General features: G+C 37.5%; 4 protein-coding genes across 7 annotated transcripts; 2 read left to right on the top strand and 2 right to left on the bottom strand.

Annotated features, from left to right (window-relative positions):
* The first annotated feature begins 459 nt into the window (after positions 1-459).
* LOC111459694 lies at positions 460-2892 on the top strand. Its single transcript, XM_023102715.1, has 3 exons — positions 460-955; positions 1535-1931; positions 2386-2892. Exons 1-3 carry the CDS (start codon positions 805-807, stop codon positions 2672-2674), a joined length of 837 nt encoding a protein of 278 aa, XP_022958483.1. The 5' UTR covers positions 460-804; the 3' UTR covers positions 2675-2892.
* LOC111459673 (phosphoglucomutase) lies at positions 2221-9846 on the bottom strand. Of its 3 annotated transcripts, XM_023102688.1 has the most exons (19): positions 9692-9844; positions 8416-8634; positions 8084-8144; positions 7622-7805; positions 7253-7305; positions 6645-6733; positions 6071-6310; positions 5914-5978; positions 5395-5455; positions 5195-5312; positions 5006-5087; positions 4814-4886; positions 4686-4747; positions 4239-4334; positions 3985-4139; positions 3806-3902; positions 3451-3528; positions 3265-3366; positions 2221-2337 (listed from the first exon to the last, which is right to left on the bottom strand). In XM_023102688.1, exons 1-19 carry the CDS (start codon positions 9696-9698, stop codon positions 2311-2313), a joined length of 1869 nt encoding a protein of 622 aa, XP_022958456.1. In that variant the 5' UTR covers positions 9699-9844; the 3' UTR covers positions 2221-2310. The 3 variants fall into 3 exon arrangements, with proteins under 3 accessions (XP_022958456.1, XP_022958471.1, XP_022958463.1); XM_023102703.1 differs by lacking the exon at positions 8416-8634 and having other exon boundaries at positions 9692-9846; XM_023102695.1 differs by lacking the exon at positions 2221-2337 and having other exon boundaries at positions 3047-3366; positions 9692-9843.
* Positions 9847-11026: 1180 nt separating this feature from the next.
* Positions 11027-13546, top strand: LOC111430336 (ubiquitin-like protein 5). 2 transcript variants are annotated; one of them, XM_023066564.1, is made up of 2 exons: positions 11027-11353; positions 13240-13546. In XM_023066564.1, exon 1 carries the CDS (start codon positions 11132-11134, stop codon positions 11351-11353), a length of 222 nt encoding a protein of 73 aa, XP_022922332.1. In that variant the 5' UTR covers positions 11027-11131; the 3' UTR covers positions 13240-13546. The 2 variants fall into 2 exon arrangements, with proteins under 2 accessions (XP_022922332.1, XP_022922324.1); XM_023066556.1 differs by having other exon boundaries at positions 11028-11353; positions 13231-13546.
* A 3233-nt stretch (positions 13547-16779) lies between these two features.
* Positions 16780-20015, bottom strand: LOC111429738 (auxin response factor 16-like). The gene is made up of 4 exons (XM_023065714.1): positions 19588-20015; positions 18189-19427; positions 17200-18095; positions 16780-17107 (listed from the first exon to the last, which is right to left on the bottom strand). Exons 2-4 carry the CDS (start codon positions 19278-19280, stop codon positions 17029-17031), a joined length of 2067 nt encoding a protein of 688 aa, XP_022921482.1. The 5' UTR covers positions 19281-19427; positions 19588-20015; the 3' UTR covers positions 16780-17028.
* Positions 20016-20156: the final 141 nt, after the last annotated feature.

Below are 20156 nucleotides of genomic sequence, written 5' to 3'. Positions count from 1 at the left end.
TCCCGAGCCTACCAAATGAGCTCATTCAAAAGACTCAAAGTCCCTCCCATTGTATACCTATACGAATTTACTAGGTGGACTCGAAGTCCCCTATGTGAAGCAGGTAGATCTCGAACAGACAGCGACCCGATTCAATGGACTTGAAGTCCCTCCATTGAAAAGATTGTAGACTCATTCTGTAGACTCAAATTTCTAAGTGGATTTAGAGAAGACTGAGCTCATTTTGTAGACTTGAAGTCTCCTTCGAACCTGGGACTAATGGACTAATGACTAATGGACTAATGACTACGAGTAGATATTTTAACCGTCGAATATTGTCTCCATGATGTTAAAAAGGTTATAAAAGGTATTATTAAAAAAAATAAAGTTAAATAATTTTTTTATTAATTTAGTGTTATAAAAATTATAAATTTGAAGTGCATCTGAACCACAGATTTTATTCGAAGTCATGAGATTCAAAACTCTTCAATGATGTGAAAGAGTTATCCACATCTTCATTTGACCAAAGAGAGTAGTAGTAGCTTCCTCACATGGATGACTGACTAATACCAAGACGATTCCTACTACAAGCGCCTTCAACTTGGAGTTGGGTGAGCTTCGGTTCTTCTCTTCATCGGGATGAACGATGCTACGGCGACAACCACCGTTTCTTCCGTCGTTGATCGCAGGCGTGGCGGCTCTATCGCCGGCTGATCCTTTGCATCCTTTACGCAATAAATCCAATTCCAAAACAATCTCCAATTGCTGAGGAACAGACCAGACTAGCGAAGGAATTGGATCGGATCGGATCGGATCCCTCTGGAAATGCAGGCTATTAACTTAGGGCTCACACTCTCTTCATCTTCTTCTTCTTCGTACACTTCCCTCGGACCCTCTTCTTCCAGAAGCTTCAATCCAAACACATCTGCTCTTGGTCATGGCGTCTCTCTTCGTTCTTTACCCAAATCAGGCCCAGGTGGGTCTCTTCTTTTTATGGGTTTTTCTTTGATTCTTATTCTTTTGTTTGTTAATTTACCTTCATCTGCTAATTCCCATTGATCAAGAATTTGGTCGCTGTTGTGAGATTTATTGTGAGATCCCACGTCGGATGGGGAGGAGAACGAAACACCCTTATATAGAGTGTGGAAATCTTCCTAGCATACACGTTTTAAAATCTTTGAGGGTAATCCCGATAAGGACTTAAAAGAGGACAATATTTGCCAGCGGAGGAGACTATTTTTCCGAAGGGGGTAGACACGAGGCAGTGTGTCAGTAAGGACGCTAAGTCCCGAATGTGGTGGATTTGGTAGGGATCCCACATGGATTGGAGAAAGGAACAAGTGTTCAGCGAGGACGCTGTGCCCTCAAAGAGGGTGGATTATGAGATCCTACATTGATTGGGGAGGAGAACAAAACACCCTTTATAAGGGTGTGGTAACCTTCCGACGCATTTTAAAAACCTTGAAGGGAAGCCCGAAAAGGGAAAGCCAAAGAAGATAGATGGAATTCTGAACTTTCGAGCTTAGAAATGGATATTTGGTTGTTTTCCTTGCAGGAGTTTGTAAAGCCAGTCAAGTTTTTGGTCTATTTCCAACTGTATCTCCTGGGATAACAGTTAGAGAGGCAAGAATAGAGGACTGTTGGGAAGTTGCAGAGACTCATTGCAGCTCCTTCTTCCCACAATACTCATTTCCATTGGATTTTGTGGTGAGGATTGATAGGCTTGTGGCTATGTTATCTGGATTGTCTGTGCCAAATGGTTGCAGGAGGATTTGTTTGGTTGCTGTGATTGGTGGTTCTGAAAATGAAACACTCCTAATTAGACCTGAAGATTTCAAGCTTGGAGGTTTTGATGGTAAAGTTAGTCTCAACAAGGGCTATGTTGCTGGAATATTGACCGTCGACACCGTCGCCGATTTCCTTCCGAGAAAAGGGCCGATGCGGCAAAGAAGGTGAGTGTAGTAGAGTACAGGTATCAAATCTCGACGTTCCTTTATGTTTTGATCATTGGACTAGGAGAGGAACAAGAACAATACCCTTTAGCTTAAACTCAGCTAGATTCTTCAAGTGAGGCAGGAAAGTTCAAAATCAAGAGAAAATCTATGTCTTTTTGTAGGAGGTATCTGATCCATATTTATACCATAGTTAGCAAACAAACCATTCACATACAATCATTACTAGCTAGTTGTTCATAAACATCAATATCATTACAGCTCATTGATTAATTTCCTGTAAAGAAAGAGCTGACCTCAAGTAATTTTGTCTGAAAATTTGATCTCCATGCTTAGTTTTCTGCTCCGCTTCGATCATCAGCCTTTGAAAGATCTAGTTTCAAGATTCTGATCCTTCGAAATGGTCCTGTACATCAATGCAAATGCAATAATCGATATGTATCTTTTGTGGCAGGACAGGGATCGCATACGTATCAAACGTAGCAGTTCGTGAGCAGTTTCGACGTAAGGGAATAGCAAAAAAGCTAATACTGAAGGCAGAAGCTGAAGCCAGGAACTGGGGGTGCCGAGCGATTGCGTTGCATTGTGATACAAGCAATCCCGGGGCTACAAAGCTATATAGAGGCCAGGGTTTCAAAAGCATAAAAGTACCAGAAGGAGCAAACTGGCCAGAGCCAAAGACCTCTCCAGACATCAAGTACAGCTTCATGATGAAGCTTCTGAAGAACCCAACCTCAATTTAGAACTTCAGAGGACATTTCAACCATTATCTGCAGATGAAAATAAGGGTGGGAAGGAATCCTATAGAAACTATCATTCCTGAACAAAGCTGAAAAGGTAGGATGGCTTAGAACAGCTTGTATAGATTGAAGAAAGTTTGTATGATTAATTACATTATGTGGAATTCTTCTATGAACTTCTGATTCAAAATAAGCTGAGAATTTGCTCTAATAATCTAAAAGCATTGTGTTGATATCTTCACACACACAACAATTATTCATTGACGCTTTAAAAATGAAATTCTAACAAATGGTCTAACCCAATTGTTAGAGTCACATTAAATAAATTGAATATATATATGAACTATATAAATATTACTTGAAGTGTAGCACACAAACAGAAACTGAGAATATGGCACTAGAATGGCAGGAAAAGGAATGGTTATAACCAACTGGTATATCATTTAGAGAGTTTTGGGAGAAAAATCTCTGGTTCATGCCTGGAAACTAAAAAACATTGAAACCTATTGAGAAGCAAATGCAATTTTCAGGAATACTTGAAACGTCGAATTTGAAAATTATAGAGCTCGTGTTCCTCAGGAACTTATTCATACTTGAACAAATTTGTCTAGTGCAGATGTATCCAAGGCAGGGAATTCCTTTACAGCAGCAAGGACTGCGAGGCCGAGTTTTATGGCATCGTCATGGCTTGGTGCCTAGAACACACAACATTCACAATTTACTAGCTGCGAAAAAAGCATACCAGAATGGTGACAGCAACTTAGATATGGATGGTTTACCTCGATGTTAAGAGGAAGAACCGGATCGTGCAGTGAGAGCCTCAGAAGGAACCACCCGCCAAATCCAGAAACCCGAACCTGTTTTTGAGTGGAAAAGATTTGTTAGACCTTGCACAAATCATTTACATCCATGAGTATTAACTCTTGATACTCTCACATTATTTCTCGTTTCCAGTTAGTGAGAAACAAAAGTGTTCGACGAAAGTTCCTGTCTTTCTGTTTTTCATTTTTCGGAGTGTAGAAATTTCGGAAACACCAATTTACCATATGGGAAATCGAGGACTAAAACCGTGGAAACATTATTGATGAAGCATAATTTAACTTGATTTTACCCAGGAGACAAGTTTAAACTTACCCCTTCATAGTTAACAGGAGCTTTCAGAAGCTTGGGATCAGAAGCAACGAGATTCTCAACATGCTTCAGCACTGCTTCTCCATAATCACGGAAGGGTCTGTAAGCATTAATTTATCAGTAACTTTGTGCATAAGCATCAAGAGAAGAATGTCTCATAAAACAAAATCACATAGGCATACCCTCCTTGAAGGTCTGGATGGTTTTGATTTATTTTTAATCGCAACTCCACAGCAACAGCAGGCTCTTGTAAACCGTCCACCAGATCTGTCAAAACTTGGCTTCCACCACCCAATCCTGAGGCTCTTGCTGATGCAAGTTTGTTCAAAATTTTGACCTGAGATTCATCCTTGTATTGTTAAATGAAACAATGAAACTAAAGGCACAAATTAGATTAGTACATGTAAGTTTGAGGGGTGCTGTGTCAAATACCCACCATGAGATATGCGCCATCGTCAAGCCAATGGTTCTCCTTGAGAGCTCCATGACCACTGGTTTCAATAGCCAAATGCGACTCCTCGCCAACAGAATTCTACATCATCAGTATTTTATTATTTCATTACAAAGGTTATACCGGGCAGGATGAGAGTTGAATATATCAGATAGTCAGGCCAGGCCCAAAAAAGACAATTGACAACAACTGATACTCTTCAGTAAAAGGAGTAAACGTAAGCCCATAAATCGATACATACGCATACCATAGAAGAAAATGTGTTCCTAATGTGTTCATGTCCTACTTTTCTAGACAACGACATGTTGTTGTGTCGTGTCGTGTCTGTGTCGTGCTTTTTAGAAATCATTCTTTCTTTCTGGCTATTTCCTTGAGAATCTCATTGATCACACCAATCATGGCATTAGAATAGAGTAGAACAGTCAGTCTTACCAAACGAATAGCTTCATCAATCACATTTTTGTAGCCTCTTTTGAACCTGTGATGCTTTCCCCCTGAAGAAACGTTGAGTTAGAGACAAATCTATAACCAAGTTCAAAAAGCTCTGGAATCTTTCATACCAAGTTTCTTCTCTATAAACAACGTTAGACCATCAGAAGTCACACTATCTGTAACAATAGTTGTTCCAGCATGCTGGGAAGGAGGAAAACAGAACATAAATAAACAGCTAAACGAAATTGAATAAAAAGTGTATTGTGACCGCTTTTACAAATGAAAGACAACAGCCCTTCAGAGAGCTGATACACAAATACCTCCTCAAGAACAATAGCAGACATCAAGGCAATTAGGCGATTCCGGTTGAACTCACGTCCATTAGAATCCACAGCAGCAGATCTGGACGAAAGGATGATTTAAAACAATTAGGGCATAGCATAAAAACTTTTCAAACATTACCTGTAAGCATTAATAGCAACCACGATCGTTACAACATTGATCATTACCTATCCACATCAGTGTCAAAGATGATCCCTAAATCGGCTTTGTTCTGAAGGACAGCCTCTGTTATAGCTTTCATTGCAGTCTTGTCCTCAGGATTTGGGATATGGTTTGGAAATAAACCTGGCACAAAAATATTTTTCTTTTTTAATTTTCGCAAACAATTTTGAAAGCTGGACCTAACTTTTGCCAAACCAAATATTACCATCTGGCTCCAAGAACTGACTACCAGAAGTGATTGCGCCCAGTGGTTCGAGCACCTTCGCCTGATGAGAGATTGGAATTAAGGATTTGTCAGAGTCTAATTTTCTTGATTTAGTATCTGTTCAATTTCTGACGATATAATTAGGCCAAGCAACTATACTATGGTTGTAAGAGCTTTTACAATGATCACAACAATAACTTATTTTGTTCTTCATTGTTTCATGATCACCAAGGATTGAAGGAAATTTTAAATATAAATACGAAACAAAGAAAACGTAGAGAACCTTCATTAGAATCAACCAACAAAAACAGAACTATAGAAGAACATTTATTATTGTTTACATTCAATTCTATATAGAATTAAAAATGAAAAATAAACAAGATTGTGAAAAGGCAAAAGCAGAAAAAGTTACCACAAGCTCAAAAACGAAGGAATAAAATTAATCTAAACGTTTCATACTACTGGTAGAAATAAAGGATTGATTAAAAATCAGAAGGTGTCTCGAGGGCAGGTACTTACAGCAAAAAATCCTCCTGCACCGTTTCCAGCATCAACAACAATATGGAATCCTTCCAGGGGCTTTTCTGAAGTTCAAGAAATAGACATGACCAAGTCAACCAATTAACTTTAATTTCCATATCCATTTCAGCACAATGAAAAGTTTAGATGATTGTACCTTTATTTCCTGCAGCTTTACGGACTGCCTTCACCAAATCAGATGCATAGACACTCATGTAATCGACCTTCTCTATTGTTGCAGAACCTTTCCCCCTTGAATTTATCAAATCATCTCTATTATTCAGGTTTTTATAGAATTCTGCAGCACGCCCCAGAATGTCTTTAATGTCAGCTTTGCCAAGCCCACCAGCATTTGTAAAAAATTTGAACCCATTCCTGTTGAACGGCAAATGACTTGCTGCAAAATAACAATATTTGTGATTTGTTAGCATGTTTCGCATGGATGGAAAAAAAAAAAAAAAAAGATAAATACAGCATGAAATTTTTAGTCTTTACTTATTTTTTTTTTGCAATTATGTGGTTCCGTTCAATGCTTTAAAAGGGCAATTAGAGTTCCCCTAGGCCTCTGATTTCATTTCACATCTCTAATAGAAATCTAATGTGGGCATTATATTAAAATTTGTAGTTGTCACACAGCACTATCGATTGCAGCCACTCAGCTTTCTGAAAATCCACCATAAATTTTCTCTAAAACCCAATCATCAGAGATTTTTTAATGCGTAGTAGTTTACCTGTTATCATAATGGATCCATCAGCAGGACAAAAAATTGCTTCATCTTCAGTAAGAGTGCTGTTAAACATAGCTGGTGTAGAAGCTAATCTACAAAAGAAGAGCAAATACCAAATATAAGTCTCCCACAAATCGGATCACCAGCATCACAGTTACAAGGAGAAAAAGTATTCGTCCTTGTACTCATCTAGTCCTTAGATAATGTCAGTAGACTCGAAAATATAAAGAAGCTGGATCCGATTATCCAAAATAGTAGAGGCATGATAATTACATTTTTTAAGATTCGCATGTGACTGCTTGTGTGTATTTTTGGTTTCCTTTATTGATTTTTCTCTTATTATTATTATTATTTTGTTTTTCAGCACTGTCCGGTTGATTGGACCCTTGTTGTGTAGCCACTATTGATTGTTGTTCTATGGTTTCTCATCAGAGAGAGAAGGGTGGCTATGAAACAAAAATTTCAATCTTCAGAATTACGTGTCAAACATTTAAACAAGATGCATACAGGTAATAAAATCAATATATTTTATCATCTTATACTTTTTCTCATAAGAATTATCATCTTATCTTCAAAAGCAACAACAATATTGGCATGAGAATACAACTCACCCGTACTGAATAACATCCAGCCCTGCACCAGCTATACCTTGAGAAATTGCATCCTGAAAGTTAATTGGGATGTCAGAAATGTAAAAATAATAATAAAAAAATAGAAAGAAAAAAAATCAGGGCGGATGGGATCTGTCAATGTCTGGATATTTCAGTCAACTGAACATCAAATTGTAGTTTACATATTTAAGCAATACTCATAAAGCGTGAGAAATATCAAGGAGCTGATTTGAAACAAAAAAAACAAGAACGATTGAAGTATTGGTACATTGAGACCACACAAATTTTTAATTGTCCAAAGGTTAGCTGAGTACATTAATAATTCAATGTAGAATTATTAAATCCGAACATCAAGTGGAGGAGAAATACCTGTAACTTTTCAGCTGAAATTCGTGAGTCGTGTCCAATAGAAACTCTAAAGCGTCGTGAACCATCAGCTTTTTTCTTTTCTAATAACCAAGCAGCAAAGCCAGCTCCTATTGCTTCTGCAACTGGTTCAGTAAGATTCACAGGCTCTCCCTCGACACCAGCAACAGCAACGCCTCGAATATCACTGCAAGTTAAGCAACATTCTGAAATTTGGTAGCCAGTACAAACCAGCTACAAAATCTTGGGAAGGAGACTAATATTTAATAATTTCTCCAAATAAAGTGGAACATAAATAGGACATTCCGTGCTATTAAGTCCTCCTACCACTCCATGATGCATAAAAACTTCACGTGTTTGACTTAATGGCAAGATGATATCTCAATTATTTTATAAAATATAAGAACTGTGGTAGTAGATGTAGATGGTTACACAGAATAGGCAAAAGGAGGCAATTTTTAGTACCTTCCATTTTGAAGCTTCTGGAAATCAATATTATCAAGAGAAGAGATTGTAGATGGAGCAGCTGCAACAAGATCAGGGAAACAAGTATGGTTCAGATGGCAATGCAATAAAATTTGAGTAATTGAAAAGCATAAACAAAAGATATGAAGTGGCCTCATAAATAACCAAAGTCAAACAAAAAATAATAATTGAATGAAAAACAGCCAACCAGAAAATGCAAGCAAACGTGATGCATGAGAGGAATCAAGGGAAAACAAATGTATCCTAGAGGATGTCTAACATGGTGGTTTGACGCTTGATGTCAACCTGGATAGTGAGAGTCTAGAACAGACCATTGCAGTGAACAGGTCCTCGATTAATAAAATTTATCTGGTGTGTGGAAAAGGTGCGCAGCTGCATGGATGACGTGCCAGTCCATGCAACCTTCCCTCCATCAAAGGGAAGCAAGTTAAAACGGGAAAAACAGTCCCTTCGATATTGGTTGCTGAACTGTCTAGACTGGTGGTAGCACTGTGATAGATTAATATTTTGGAAAACCTTCCCTGAAATTGCTGCATAGAAATTTACAATTTGTAGACTCAGTATTCATAGAATATTAATCCATAATGTTAACAGTCACATTATTCCTGAAGTGGAAGCTTCAGGCCATTGAGCATTTTATTTAGGCTACAAACACAGAGGAAACTTAATCTTAATATGGTTGGCATCTTCCCTGACATGTTTGGAACAGCCTTCGGGCTTCCTTGTTAACACATACGATAATTTTATAACAACTAGTTACAAGCCTCTCCTCCGTTCTTGTTGCGTTAACTAAAAAGGAGCGAGCCATGAGTATGGTCTAAAATCATTCAAAACTCGTTGACTAGAGATTGAAGCTTAACATCTCCATACTGTACAAATATGATCTGGGAATGGAGTGAAACTGTGAGGGTACTTTTACTGAAATTTTACTAGTTTTTGCTACATTCAATTCCTCGTTTCATACGGAAGAAACTCGACATGGATTGATTTGAGAAATCTGAAGCGATGCAGAATCAAGAGCAGCTATTTGAGCAAAACTATAAGCAGAAACTTTGATCGGTCATGACAATAAAAGCCTGTTGAAAAGGATTGTCAAAACGCTAATCTACCACCCAAATCTCAAAATAGATTCCATGTGAACTATAAAGCCTAGGCTGCCAACATGAGCATCATTCAGGGGTTAAAGAATCTATTCCTTCCCTTGAGATCAAAAATTCAAATTCTCACCACCACATCTATTATGCTAAAAAAAACTATAAAGCTCATAGCTCACTTCTATTTTAAACTCCTGCCCAATTTCAAAATCCAATCACAGACGATTTTCTGGCGAAGAAAAATCGACGAACAAACAAGAAATGAAATCAAAAGCTTAATAATACTCTTCACTTTGCACATCGATATAATTGTTTTCAACGAAAACGTCACAGAACGACTGATTTATCCTTGACTCGATTACCATCGATTGCATAGTGTTTTTCAGAATTGAAACCGAATCAGAAAGAAACAAATGTCGGGGAAATTATACGATTATTCCAATTCCAGATTGTCCAACAAAAAGTAGCGTTAGAATATGAAAACGAATTGTACCTGCCATTGAGAGAGCAGAGATTCGTTTCTCCTCGAACAAAAATTGAGCTAGAGAAGCTACTCAGCAGTGCGGAGTTAGCAAGGATTCCCAACTTTCTTCCGCCGTCCTGTTCTCTGGTGGCTTTAAATTAATAAATACTTGGCTCTGTAGAAATGGCCTGATTTTTATTCTGTAGTATCGTTGGAGATTTTTTTGTAGCTCACTATTTTTAGTTAACCAACAAAATGATTCAAATCAATTCAGCTATGTTCATTCATCTCAACTACGAGAAGATGATGAATAATTTATACAATTATATTGTCGACAATGGTACGATGTTATCCACTTTGAACATAAGCTCTGGTATCTTTATTATGGGCTTCACCAAGAGGCCTCGTACCAATGGAGATAGTATTCTTTGATTATAAAACTCACGATCATTATCTAAATTAGCCGATGTAGGACTTTCATCCAACACCTCCCCTCGAACAAAGTACGTCTCCCCTTAGTCGAGGCTCGACTCCTTTTCTTTTGGAGTCTTAGTCATTTTTTACTATGCTTTCGAGGCTCACGATACTAATTTTAGGGCATGGCTCTGATACTAAGTTAGATGAACACGACTCTCTACAATAATATGATATGATATTGTCTACTTTGACTTTGCTTTGAGCTTCCCCCAAAAAGCCTCATACCAATCGATATAGTATTATTTGATTATAAAACTCATGATCATTCCCTAAATTAGCCGACGTGGGACTTTTATCCAACATGTCGGACACAAATGCCACATGAAGACGATTGAAGAGTTTCTAAATCTTTGAGAAGGTCGTATTTGATGGTCGCCTTACGACTGCCTCCCCAACCGTTGTAAACACTGGGCGTACAAACAATGTCGTTGCACGGGAATGAAATTCACCAAGCTGGGGCAAAAAAAGTCGGCTAGCCCCCACAAGGACTCATGCAATTATGAGGCCTATGCAGTTAGAGAAGTGATAAAATCTTTAGAGCAATCGAGACCTCACACCGTTATGTATGGCAATATTATATATATATATATATATATAATTTCAATATTATATATATATATATATATATATAATTTTATGACATAATAAAATAAAATAAAACAATAATAACGAGAAAATTATATATAAAAAACTTTTATAAAAAATGAACAAAAAAGGAATATTCGACCTATGGTTACATATTTATTCGGTCTCGTGCCATTTAATTAAATGGGTATGAAAGTGAAACGACGTCGTATGAATACAATTCAATTATTTGATGACCGAGTCAACGCCATTGACCCGGGTTTTCCATGGCGGTAGAAATATATTATAAAATATGAACGCGTACCAAAATTTTCTCTTTACTTTGGAATTCTGCTCTGTTGAACTCTGAGACGACCTAGGGTTTACTTTCTTGGGGGGAAGAAGAAGAGGAAGAGGAAGAAGAAGAAGATGATCGAGGTGGTGCTGAACGATCGGCTGGGGAAGAAGGTGAGAGTGAAGTGCAACGAGGACGACACCATCGGCGACTTGAAGAAGCTTGTGGCTGCTCAGACTGGGACTAGAGCCGAGAAGATTCGGATTCAGAAATGGTACAATATCTACAAGGATCATATTACTCTGAGGGATTACGAAGTCCACGATGGCATGGGCCTTGAACTCTACTACAATTAAGTAATTTTCTGATCGCTCTGGATATTTTATTTTTGTATGGAATGGAGTTTATTTCTTTTTATCATGTTGGATTTTTCCTGGAACTTTGTGTTGAAGGTTATGATTTTTGAGATTTTGATGTTCGAATCCTACTCCGTTATGAAATTAATGATTCCATCCATGAATATTGAACTGGATAAAGAGAGAAAGTGTGGTATTTTTATAATCTTGTTTGATAGCCTTTTAGGGCGACGTTTTGTTGCGGTTATTCAACTCTGGTTGTTTAGAGTAGAGATATAAAAATAATTGAAAACCTGGGCAATTTTTTGTTATAATCTGTCTTGCACTAGAGATTTTAATATCTTCATCTTGTAAACTTTCCTCGTACTTCCAATTCCTGTTACTGTAAAATGCCAATTGAAGTTTGATGATGACAGAGTCTAATGGAGAAAGAACACTTTTAATGTGAAAGTACATATAGTTAACAATTTTCCTTTTTGTGGGGAAGTCTTAATTTATGATTGATTGGGCATGCTCTAGCTGTTGCAGATTAGATATCAAAGGAATTGGTGAAAACAAAGGTGTTAGAATCTAGATTAATCTTGTGTTGTTGTAGTAATGTGCTCATTTCTCTATCTATGTATCCATTAGGTCTTTATTTGGAGAATGGTTCATTCTAGGTGACATAGGAAGTCCTTTGTAGAGTTCCCAAAGTCAAGACGGCTAAGTGGAAAGCTTTTGGAAAAATAAATTTTTGACTTCGTCCACCTAGGGGACGGCTTCTGAATTAAGTTGCAAAGTCTCCTGCTCTTGTTCAACTAGTTCTTTCATAACAATTTTAAGTCTTTTGAAGAAGAAATCATGGATTGACCATGGTGTCTTATATCTAACCATGTTGGATCAAATATATGAGTCATTCATCATCCATGATCGATAATCTAATGGTGGGAAGGGTTTCTTTATATCCTTGTACCTTACCAATGAAATTCATTTACCTCCTTATCCTTTTATATGGTGGAGTTATCAGTAAGCTTGCTCGTTGCAACCTTTAATCAACAGTTTCCTCAAAACATCCACCATTCAAGCCTATCAGAAAACACAATAATGAATCATCCTGTATTTATCCTCTCAAGGTTTTCACTCTCCCGAAAGGTTTGCCATTTAATAACATTGAAAACTGCATCTTTGCTGGTACGACTTCCACTTATGCCATGTTTCATGAAACCACATCAAGGAAATGCCAGAAAGTAAGAAAAATTTTCTGCCATATGAACCAGATGAAGATCATCTGTGAGCCACACACGAACAATGTCGGAGGGGATATTTTTCTGGCAACTATTTTGTGCCAAATAGAGACAAGTGGGTGGGGAAAGTTCTTCTAAATGCCTCAAACACTGATTTACCATTAGAATTTGCTATTCCTTACTTTCTCTCCCTCTCTCCCTGATTTGGAGACAACTTCACCCCTCCAAATGGCTAAACTTGTGAAGTGCCGGATTTGCAACAAACAGAGGAATCCTAGTCAAAATTCCTTCTTTAAATCTCTTTCAAAAAAGAATCAAAGCACTCTAAACTATTCAGACACTAGGACTGGTCGTTTTCAACTCTACTTAGAAAGAAAATTTCTTAAAGAGGTGAAGTTTTTCCTTTTGGACTCTTCATTTAGGGAGCCTTACTGGACGAATGTGTTCTGTTCTAGTTAAGAACACAACTATATATGGTTGGTATCATCGTTTTTTCGCCTGGTCTGCGTTCAAATATTGCACTAAACTCCTTTCATTAGCATTATAATGATATTTTATGGTATGTATCTTAGCTTAAAATACTACGCATGGTTGCTTTCCACTTGGAAAAAGTTGCCTTGTACATGGTCGCTGATTTTGCCTGTTTTTGTCCAGTTAATACAGGGCATGGAAAGCCATACGGTGGGCTTTGCTTTCACTCTCTCGTTAGCCAGCTCAATGATCTGGTACGGGGTTGCCTGTTTAATTTGTATTATAATAAGCATATATTATTATGACTGTTTCAGAATCAAACTCGCAAGTTGGGACTTCATGTAATGCAATCAAACTGCTTATCCGGTGATATTATATGTGTGGTAACTTCTATTATATTTATGATCTAAGGCCTGTTTGGTTTTGTGTTTTCATTTTGAAAGAACTATATAGACGACAATGGAACAATATGGTCCTAGAGATGAACTGTCATTCTCGATCCTATGATTTTTTCTATTACTTTCCTTGTTGCCTCATTTATTTGAATAATTAGGATGGAGGCCACAGAATCATTGTTTGAAGATTTGAATTCTTTGTCTGCAAATGAATAATTTTAATCTATTTTTTAAGTTCTTAATTAAAGAAAAAATTGTGTGTGTTATACTAAGTTGTCCATTTGAAACTTTAAACAAAGTGTCGAGTATTACTGCCAGGAAAGAGCAAGCTGGGTCTATGAGAACTAGGCTTGATTTTTAATTAGTTGTGAGGTTCATAGTCATCACCAGAGTCAACGTCATGGAACATTTTTTTTTTTATCATTATGTATTGTTTTATTATGATAATAACATTTATTTGTTGGATGTAAGAGAAATGTCTTCATCATTAGGTGATTCTTCATTGGTTTCTTCTGCAATTCAATATGAACACCATGTGCCTTTTCTTGCTATCTTATAGAGAATTGGAAGAATCGAATAATTACTCTACATGTTGCCCTTTAAATTGGAGAATAATATGTCGGTGATTTTTACAATAGGTCTCGGGTAACTTGTTCATCGATGAATTTAGGTGAAAAGGACGAGTCAAAATCTTAATTAGTTAGGTTTTGGGTATGAATATAGTTAGATATATGTAGATTATGTGATGAGTAAATCATATCGAATTTTAAGAAATGTCATTTGCTAAGTTGCTTGAAATGATGGTTTGACATCATATCAACAAGATTGACTTGACTCGAGTTGCTTACCATAAGTCACTTAAGCAAATTATAATGTCGAGTTCTTCAATATTGGTCATATCGATAATGTCACGTCATCATTTAACATGTTCAATTAACATTCTTTAATTCTAATTTCTTTGTTATCGTTTAATCTAGTATAAACCACTCTCCTTGTTCCCTCTCTATTACTCTTACTTTGCATATTTACGATCTTAAATTGAATTATTTGTATTTAAAAAATTCATCTTTTAAATTGTATAACTAAAATAATAATAGCGGCCTAGAAATATCAAAAGGGATAAAGTATTTTTTGTTTTTTTTAAAAGAATAGTGCACCAAGTGTATGCTATAAATAAAATTAAGGTTTCAATTAAAAAATATTAGTTGAGCTATGATCCCGTTAAAATTATTATTTTAATAAAACGTTAAATATAATATTTTCGAAAACTTAAATATAGTTAGTTGCAGACATTTTTATGATTTAACATAAGATTATTTTTGTGTGCATTAATCCTAATTGACATTTGTTATTTGAATATGATGTTTTGGTGTAAAGTCTAAACCCTAATGTTTTTTCTTCTCCGAGTATCATATTGTATAATAATCAAATACAATATCCCTCTTGGATTATTAAACATTATATACTTTTTCACGAATGTCTCATGCTATAGTTTATTATGCCATCACATTCAAAGTTTCTTTAAAATAAAGGGTTTTCAGGCCAACATGGAATCGAATCATATGAGCAATTGTTTACGAGGATAATTGAGCTGACTTATAAACACTCGGGAATATTTTAAGATAGGTTAAATGAATAATTTATATCTAAAATTTTCAGATTTGTATCAAATAAATCACTAAATTATTTACTGAGTTATTGGACACAAAATTAAAAGATTGAGGTTATATTATACCCAATTAAAATTTATTTCTAATATATTTGTTAATTGAAGTAAGAAATTATAATTTAACCCTGAAATCGTTCCAACTCCGTATTCGTTTGGAGCTAATTAAACTTGTAGTTTAACTCTATAAGGCATTTAAACTTCGTATTTCTTAGGGTTAAACTAGTAATTTAACCCTAAAAGCGCTATAATTTCATATTTTTTAGAACTAAACTTATAATTTAATTTTAAAAACTTTCTCGACATCATATTTGTTAAATAAAGAGGGAGGAGAAAATGCAAAAAGGTGGGAGATTCTCTAAATTATTCACGAGTTATTGAACACAAAATTAAAAGATTGATGTCATATTATACCCTATTAAAATTTATTTCTAATATATTTGTTAATTTAAGTAAGAAATCATAATTTAACTCTGAAATTATTCCAACTCCATATTCGTTTGGAGCTAATTAAACTTGTAGTTTAACTCTATAAGACGTTTAAATTTTGTATTTCTTAGGGTTAAACTAGTAATTTAGCTCTAAAAGTAATGTTTAGAAAGTTGACTTTGAAGAACAGCTGCTGTCCCCATGGAGGATTCTTGGATCTGGGTTTTGTTAAACAATAAAAAAGATGTGTTTTTTTTTAGAACCCCAATGAGATTTTGGCGTTAAAAAAACAGGGGAAAATCCATGTGAGTGAGAGAGTCCATAAAGGCAGCCTTAGGGTTTGGGTTTGCCTTTTCTTGGAAGACACCTCTTGTTTGTTTGGTTGGTTTGGTTGGTTTGACTTTGGAGAGATGGTGCTGTGAGCTTAGCTCATGTGAACATCCCACCGACAAACAACGTTGGTTTCTGTGTTTTCTTTTCATGGATTCAAAGCACGCCACACCATTTCCTTCTGTTTTTGTTCTTCTGTTCACTTGTTGTAACAGCACAATTGCATAGGTTATTGTCTCTCCGTCCACCCCTTACGTATCACCGACAACTTTATAGTTTTAAAACGCGTTTATTAGGAAGAAGTTTTCACATGTTTATAAGGAATGTTTAGTTCCCCTCTTTAACTACCGTGGGATCTCATAATCCACCTTCTTTGGAGCCTAACGTCCTCGGTGTCTCCAACCAATGTCGAATCTCACAGTCCACCTATTTTGGGGTCCAGCGTCTTTGTACACCGCCCAGGCGTCCTCGGTCTCTCCAACCAATGTGGGATCTCACAATCCACCTCCCTTCAGGGCCAGCGTCCTCGTTGGCACACCACCCCAATGTCCTCGGTCTCTCCAACCAATTTGGGATCTCACAATCCTCCTCCCTTCGAGCCAGCGTCATCACTGACACACTGCCTTATATCTAGTAAGAGGCCAACGCGATACTATTTATACCAGTTCAAGCCACTTTGACCCGTTACATATCAGCATTAGCCTCACGGTATTTAAAACGCGTCTACTAGAGAGAGGTTTTCACACCCTTATAAAAAATATTTCGTTCCTCTCTCCAACCGACGTGGATCACAACAAATCCTTACTTTACAACATTTCATGATTAAAAAGCCTTTCTTAGTTATGTTTTGCTTGAATTTGGTATCAGCTACCTCCTCTTCATGGTAATATTGAGCAAAATATGAACAATAAGTATGGGGAGCACCAAAAAGGAGAATCATTACTAGAAAATATGGAGTTTTCAACAATAAAAAAAACAAGACCAGTTCTTGTCTGGGTTAAAACAAAGGAGCAGAGCAGCAGCTGAGCTGCATATCAAGCTGCAACTGATCAAAATTTGGGCTTTCCCATAGGCAACAAATGAATAGCCAAAAAAGAAACACCAAACAGAACATATGGTTCAACTGTACAATGTAGGAAAGAATTTCCCTTTCCCGACATTCTAATATTGTCGTTTCTTCGAGAATCTGCTTCGAGAATTTGCGAGTATGGTTAGTCTTCGTGCTGTCCTCATAAACTTGCTGCGAAAATGAGAAATCAAACGTCGTAAGAACTCGGAATTTAACAGTCTCTTTTAGACCACATAATCAGATGAATGATAATGAGGATTTACCTGAAAGGCTCATCTCCAGCTTGCTTTGTAGCACCAAGAGCATCCTGATAAAGAACAGAATTCAGCATCTCTGACCGTCCTACGCTAAACATGTTGCCGAGCTTTCTATACAATTCTTCGTACGATCCAAGGACCGACAGGTCGAGTGTGTGACTGACATTCTCCAACTCCATAAACACCTCGCAATGACCAATGTCCAAGCTTAGACCAGTTTTGTTTGGACCGTTGTATGACGTAGACCCTCCATCTGATGAATTGTCCAGTGAACCGTTCTGCTGTGATGACAAGCCAGAACCATCAGAAAGATTCGACGCTTTCTCTAGATTTGCATCGGATGCGTTCGTCGTATCGCCAGAGGAGCTGTTAGAACTCTGTTGATTAGGAAGAATGAGTTGGCCAAACAATATGATATGATCTGGTTTTGTTTCTTTGCTTTCTTTTGAGCTTTGGATATGATTTCCCACTGTTAGCCAATGAGATTGATTATCAGGGCTTTTCGTGCCTCCGAAGCTATCCTCGCCACGGACGACAGGGATCGGAGTGGCACCTTCAAGGTGCTTAAGACTGGCGGGAAACTGTCCCAAAGGCGGTATGCTGATTTGGAGGTTGGATGAAGAGAGTCCAAATTGAGTATGCCTGGCTCCCTGTATGCCTGCAGGAATGTTGCTCGCCGTAATGCTTTGAAACGGGTTGGTTGCTTCGAAGAAATTAGTCGAAAACGATGGCATCGGAAGGTGACCAAATACAGCAGTTTCGGCCGGAAGCGGATAACGTGGCTTCTTTCTTGGTGGCAAGAAGGGGGAGACATGGATTGCTGGCATGTTTACTACCACTTCAACCAACCAGGGGTTAACACTCTTCACATTTTGTAGTAAATCTGGCTCATCCCATGACACCTACAAGAACAATGAGACATCACAAACTTTAGCAGCAAGAACATCAAATGAAGCAAGTGAAGTGATCTTCCGAGGCTTACGAAATAAACTAACCTGCAGCATTCGCCATGGAGAATCAGGCCACCGAACAGGATCGGCAACCTGGATCGAAGATATCGTTCCCATAAACCAGCTTATCCGAGACGAATCCTCGGTTTCAAAAGGCATCTTAAATCTCATAGCAGAATACCAATGAATTTGCATGGCAGATCTTACAGTAGAGGCCCTAACAACAAATTCTGGAGTGCCAGCACATGGGTAGTACACAATCTCGAAGCGCTTGCCACTGGCAGCAAGCGTTGCAGCTTCGATGACGGATTCAACCTTCACTCTCCCGTTAAGGTTCCCGTTTGAGTGTCGTCTTACCATTCTACCTTCATTTTCCCTCATGAAATCAGAATACCCCATAAGTGAAGAGCCTGAATTTGCAGGGTTCCACCCAGGTGAGTAATCAATTCCGCAACCAATTCCCCTCTTGGCTCGCCTAACTCCGACACAAAGATCACCCGTTTCAGCCCGGAGGAAAACAATCGAGTCCCCTGCAACAAGCTTCTTCTGATTCACAAAATTACTCCACCCCGTCGTCAAAAGATGGCGACGGGGAGTCCCTCTGTATATATGTCTAAACTTCCAAATCTCTCCATGAACATCCTTGGCAAGAATGGTCTGAACAGGAGGTTCTGCCGAGTAATCCAACGGAGGAAAGATAGTCTCGGCACAATAGCGAGGAACAGAGAATCCTCCACCATTGTTCGCATCAGATTGCGTCAATGTCTTGGCAAAGGAAGACGGTTTCTCCTGGTTCCTAATATCATCGTGTCCAAGAAGCTCGTCGTCGTCATCCAAATTGAATTCATTGTTCCTCAATGGAAGCAAACTTATCTTAGCAAAAATCTCATCCGTTTCAAGATCTGCCATATATTTAGTAGCAGACACCCTACAAGGAATGAGTGAAGGAATCCGAGCGTTCCCAAAATCGACATTCCCCTGAGCATGCTCGGCGTGGCCCTGGGGAAAGTAGACTACCTTAGAGTTAACAGAAGGCATTTGAACCATCCCACCAGCACAAGCATGCCATAGCTGAGAATCTAAACACTTCTCAACGTTCCTCATTGGTTCTATCACTGAATCCATTCCTCTATTCATAATCCAAACCAAAAATCCTTAATGATTCTCAATCAAAATCCTCACAGATAAATGAATTGAACAAACCAGATGAACAGCAATCAATCACCCTCCGATGAACATCACACAAATTGGGGAAAACAAAAAACCTTAAAACAACAAAAACTCCTGCAAACAAAAGAAAAGAACACTCAAAAGCTGAATAGATATCAGAAATCAGCCACAGAAGCAAACATTTATTCATCTAAATGAGTCAAATAAGAAACAGATATCCACGAACAGGAAAACAAAACAATAAATTACAAACCAATACATAAATTCCTCATACCTTTTATCCTAAATCGAAAGTTGACCGTCGAAATTGACAATCGCAGCCGAAGAAACTTCAGTGAACTACCAAACTCAAATTCGCTTCGCTGTTATGAACACAGAACTGAGATTCCGAACAAACCTCACTCCGATTCTTCAACAATTAATCAAATCCTTCCCGTAAATCACAAATTGAGGACGAAAAAGAAGGAACAATTCAGTAATTCTTACAATCTTGGTGCAAAATCCCCAAACAATACGACAAAAGAATTTGCCCCAATCTTCCACAAACCAACAGAGAAATGAAAATTCTCGCAGTAAGAAACAGATCAAACGTGTGAAATCTGAAGAACAAACAACAGAAATTTGTGGCGAGCAAGAGAGAGAGAGTTTGTAACAGAGTTGCTTCCTCCTTCACTAACACACGCCTGAAACTCTTCCTCCTTCGCCGACCTCACTTTAATTGCCAGTGACAAAGTGAGAGATTTATTTATAATCTCTCCTGTCATTTTTTTCCCTTTTTTCTTTTTTTTTTTTTAGTTCATTTAATTTATTTAATCCAACACCGCTTTTTTTTTTTTTTTTTTT

This window comes from Cucurbita moschata, unplaced genomic scaffold (assembly GCF_002738365.1).
Source record: "Cucurbita moschata cultivar Rifu unplaced genomic scaffold, Cmos_1.0 Cmo_Scf00002, whole genome shotgun sequence".
Lineage (NCBI taxonomy): Eukaryota > Viridiplantae > Streptophyta > Magnoliopsida > Cucurbitales > Cucurbitaceae > Cucurbita > Cucurbita moschata.
The sequence above is the reverse complement of the archived record's forward strand: the minus strand, read 5'-3'. Positions and strand labels throughout refer to the sequence as shown.

What these genes read in the sequence shown, in the direction of transcription:
- LOC111430336 (XM_023066564.1), top strand. Translation starts at nt 11,132, where the DNA reads ATGATCGAGGTGGTGCTGAACGATCGGCTGGGGAAGAAGGTGAGAGTG.
- LOC111459694 (XM_023102715.1), top strand. Translation starts at nt 805, where the DNA reads ATGCAGGCTATTAACTTAGGGCTCACACTCTCTTCATCTTCTTCTTCT. An exon ending in TTTACCCAAATCAGGCCCAG is followed by an intron (nt 956 to 1,534) that starts GTGGGTCTCTTC and finishes TTTTCCTTGCAG; the next exon opens with GAGTTTGTAAAGCCAGTCAA. An exon ending in GGGCCGATGCGGCAAAGAAG is followed by an intron (nt 1,932 to 2,385) that starts GTGAGTGTAGTA and finishes CTTTTGTGGCAG; the next exon opens with GACAGGGATCGCATACGTAT.
- LOC111459673 (XM_023102688.1), bottom strand. An exon ending in CTGCTATTGTTCTTGAGGAG is followed by an intron (nt 4,887 to 5,005) that starts GTATTTGTGTAT and finishes CCTCCTTCCCAG; the next exon opens with CATGCTGGAACAACTATTGT. An exon ending in GTTTATAGAGAAGAAACTTG is followed by an intron (nt 4,748 to 4,813) that starts GTATGAAAGATT and finishes ACGTTTCTTCAG; the next exon opens with GGGGAAAGCATCACAGGTTC.
- LOC111429738 (XM_023065714.1), bottom strand. Translation starts at nt 19,280, where the DNA reads ATGAATAGAGGAATGGATTCAGTGATAGAACCAATGAGGAACGTTGAG. An exon ending in CTCCATGGCGAATGCTGCAG is followed by an intron (nt 18,096 to 18,188) that starts GTTAGTTTATTT and finishes TTGTTCTTGTAG; the next exon opens with GTGTCATGGGATGAGCCAGA. An exon ending in GCTGGAGATGAGCCTTTCAG is followed by an intron (nt 17,108 to 17,199) that starts GTAAATCCTCAT and finishes TCATTTTCGCAG; the next exon opens with CAAGTTTATGAGGACAGCAC.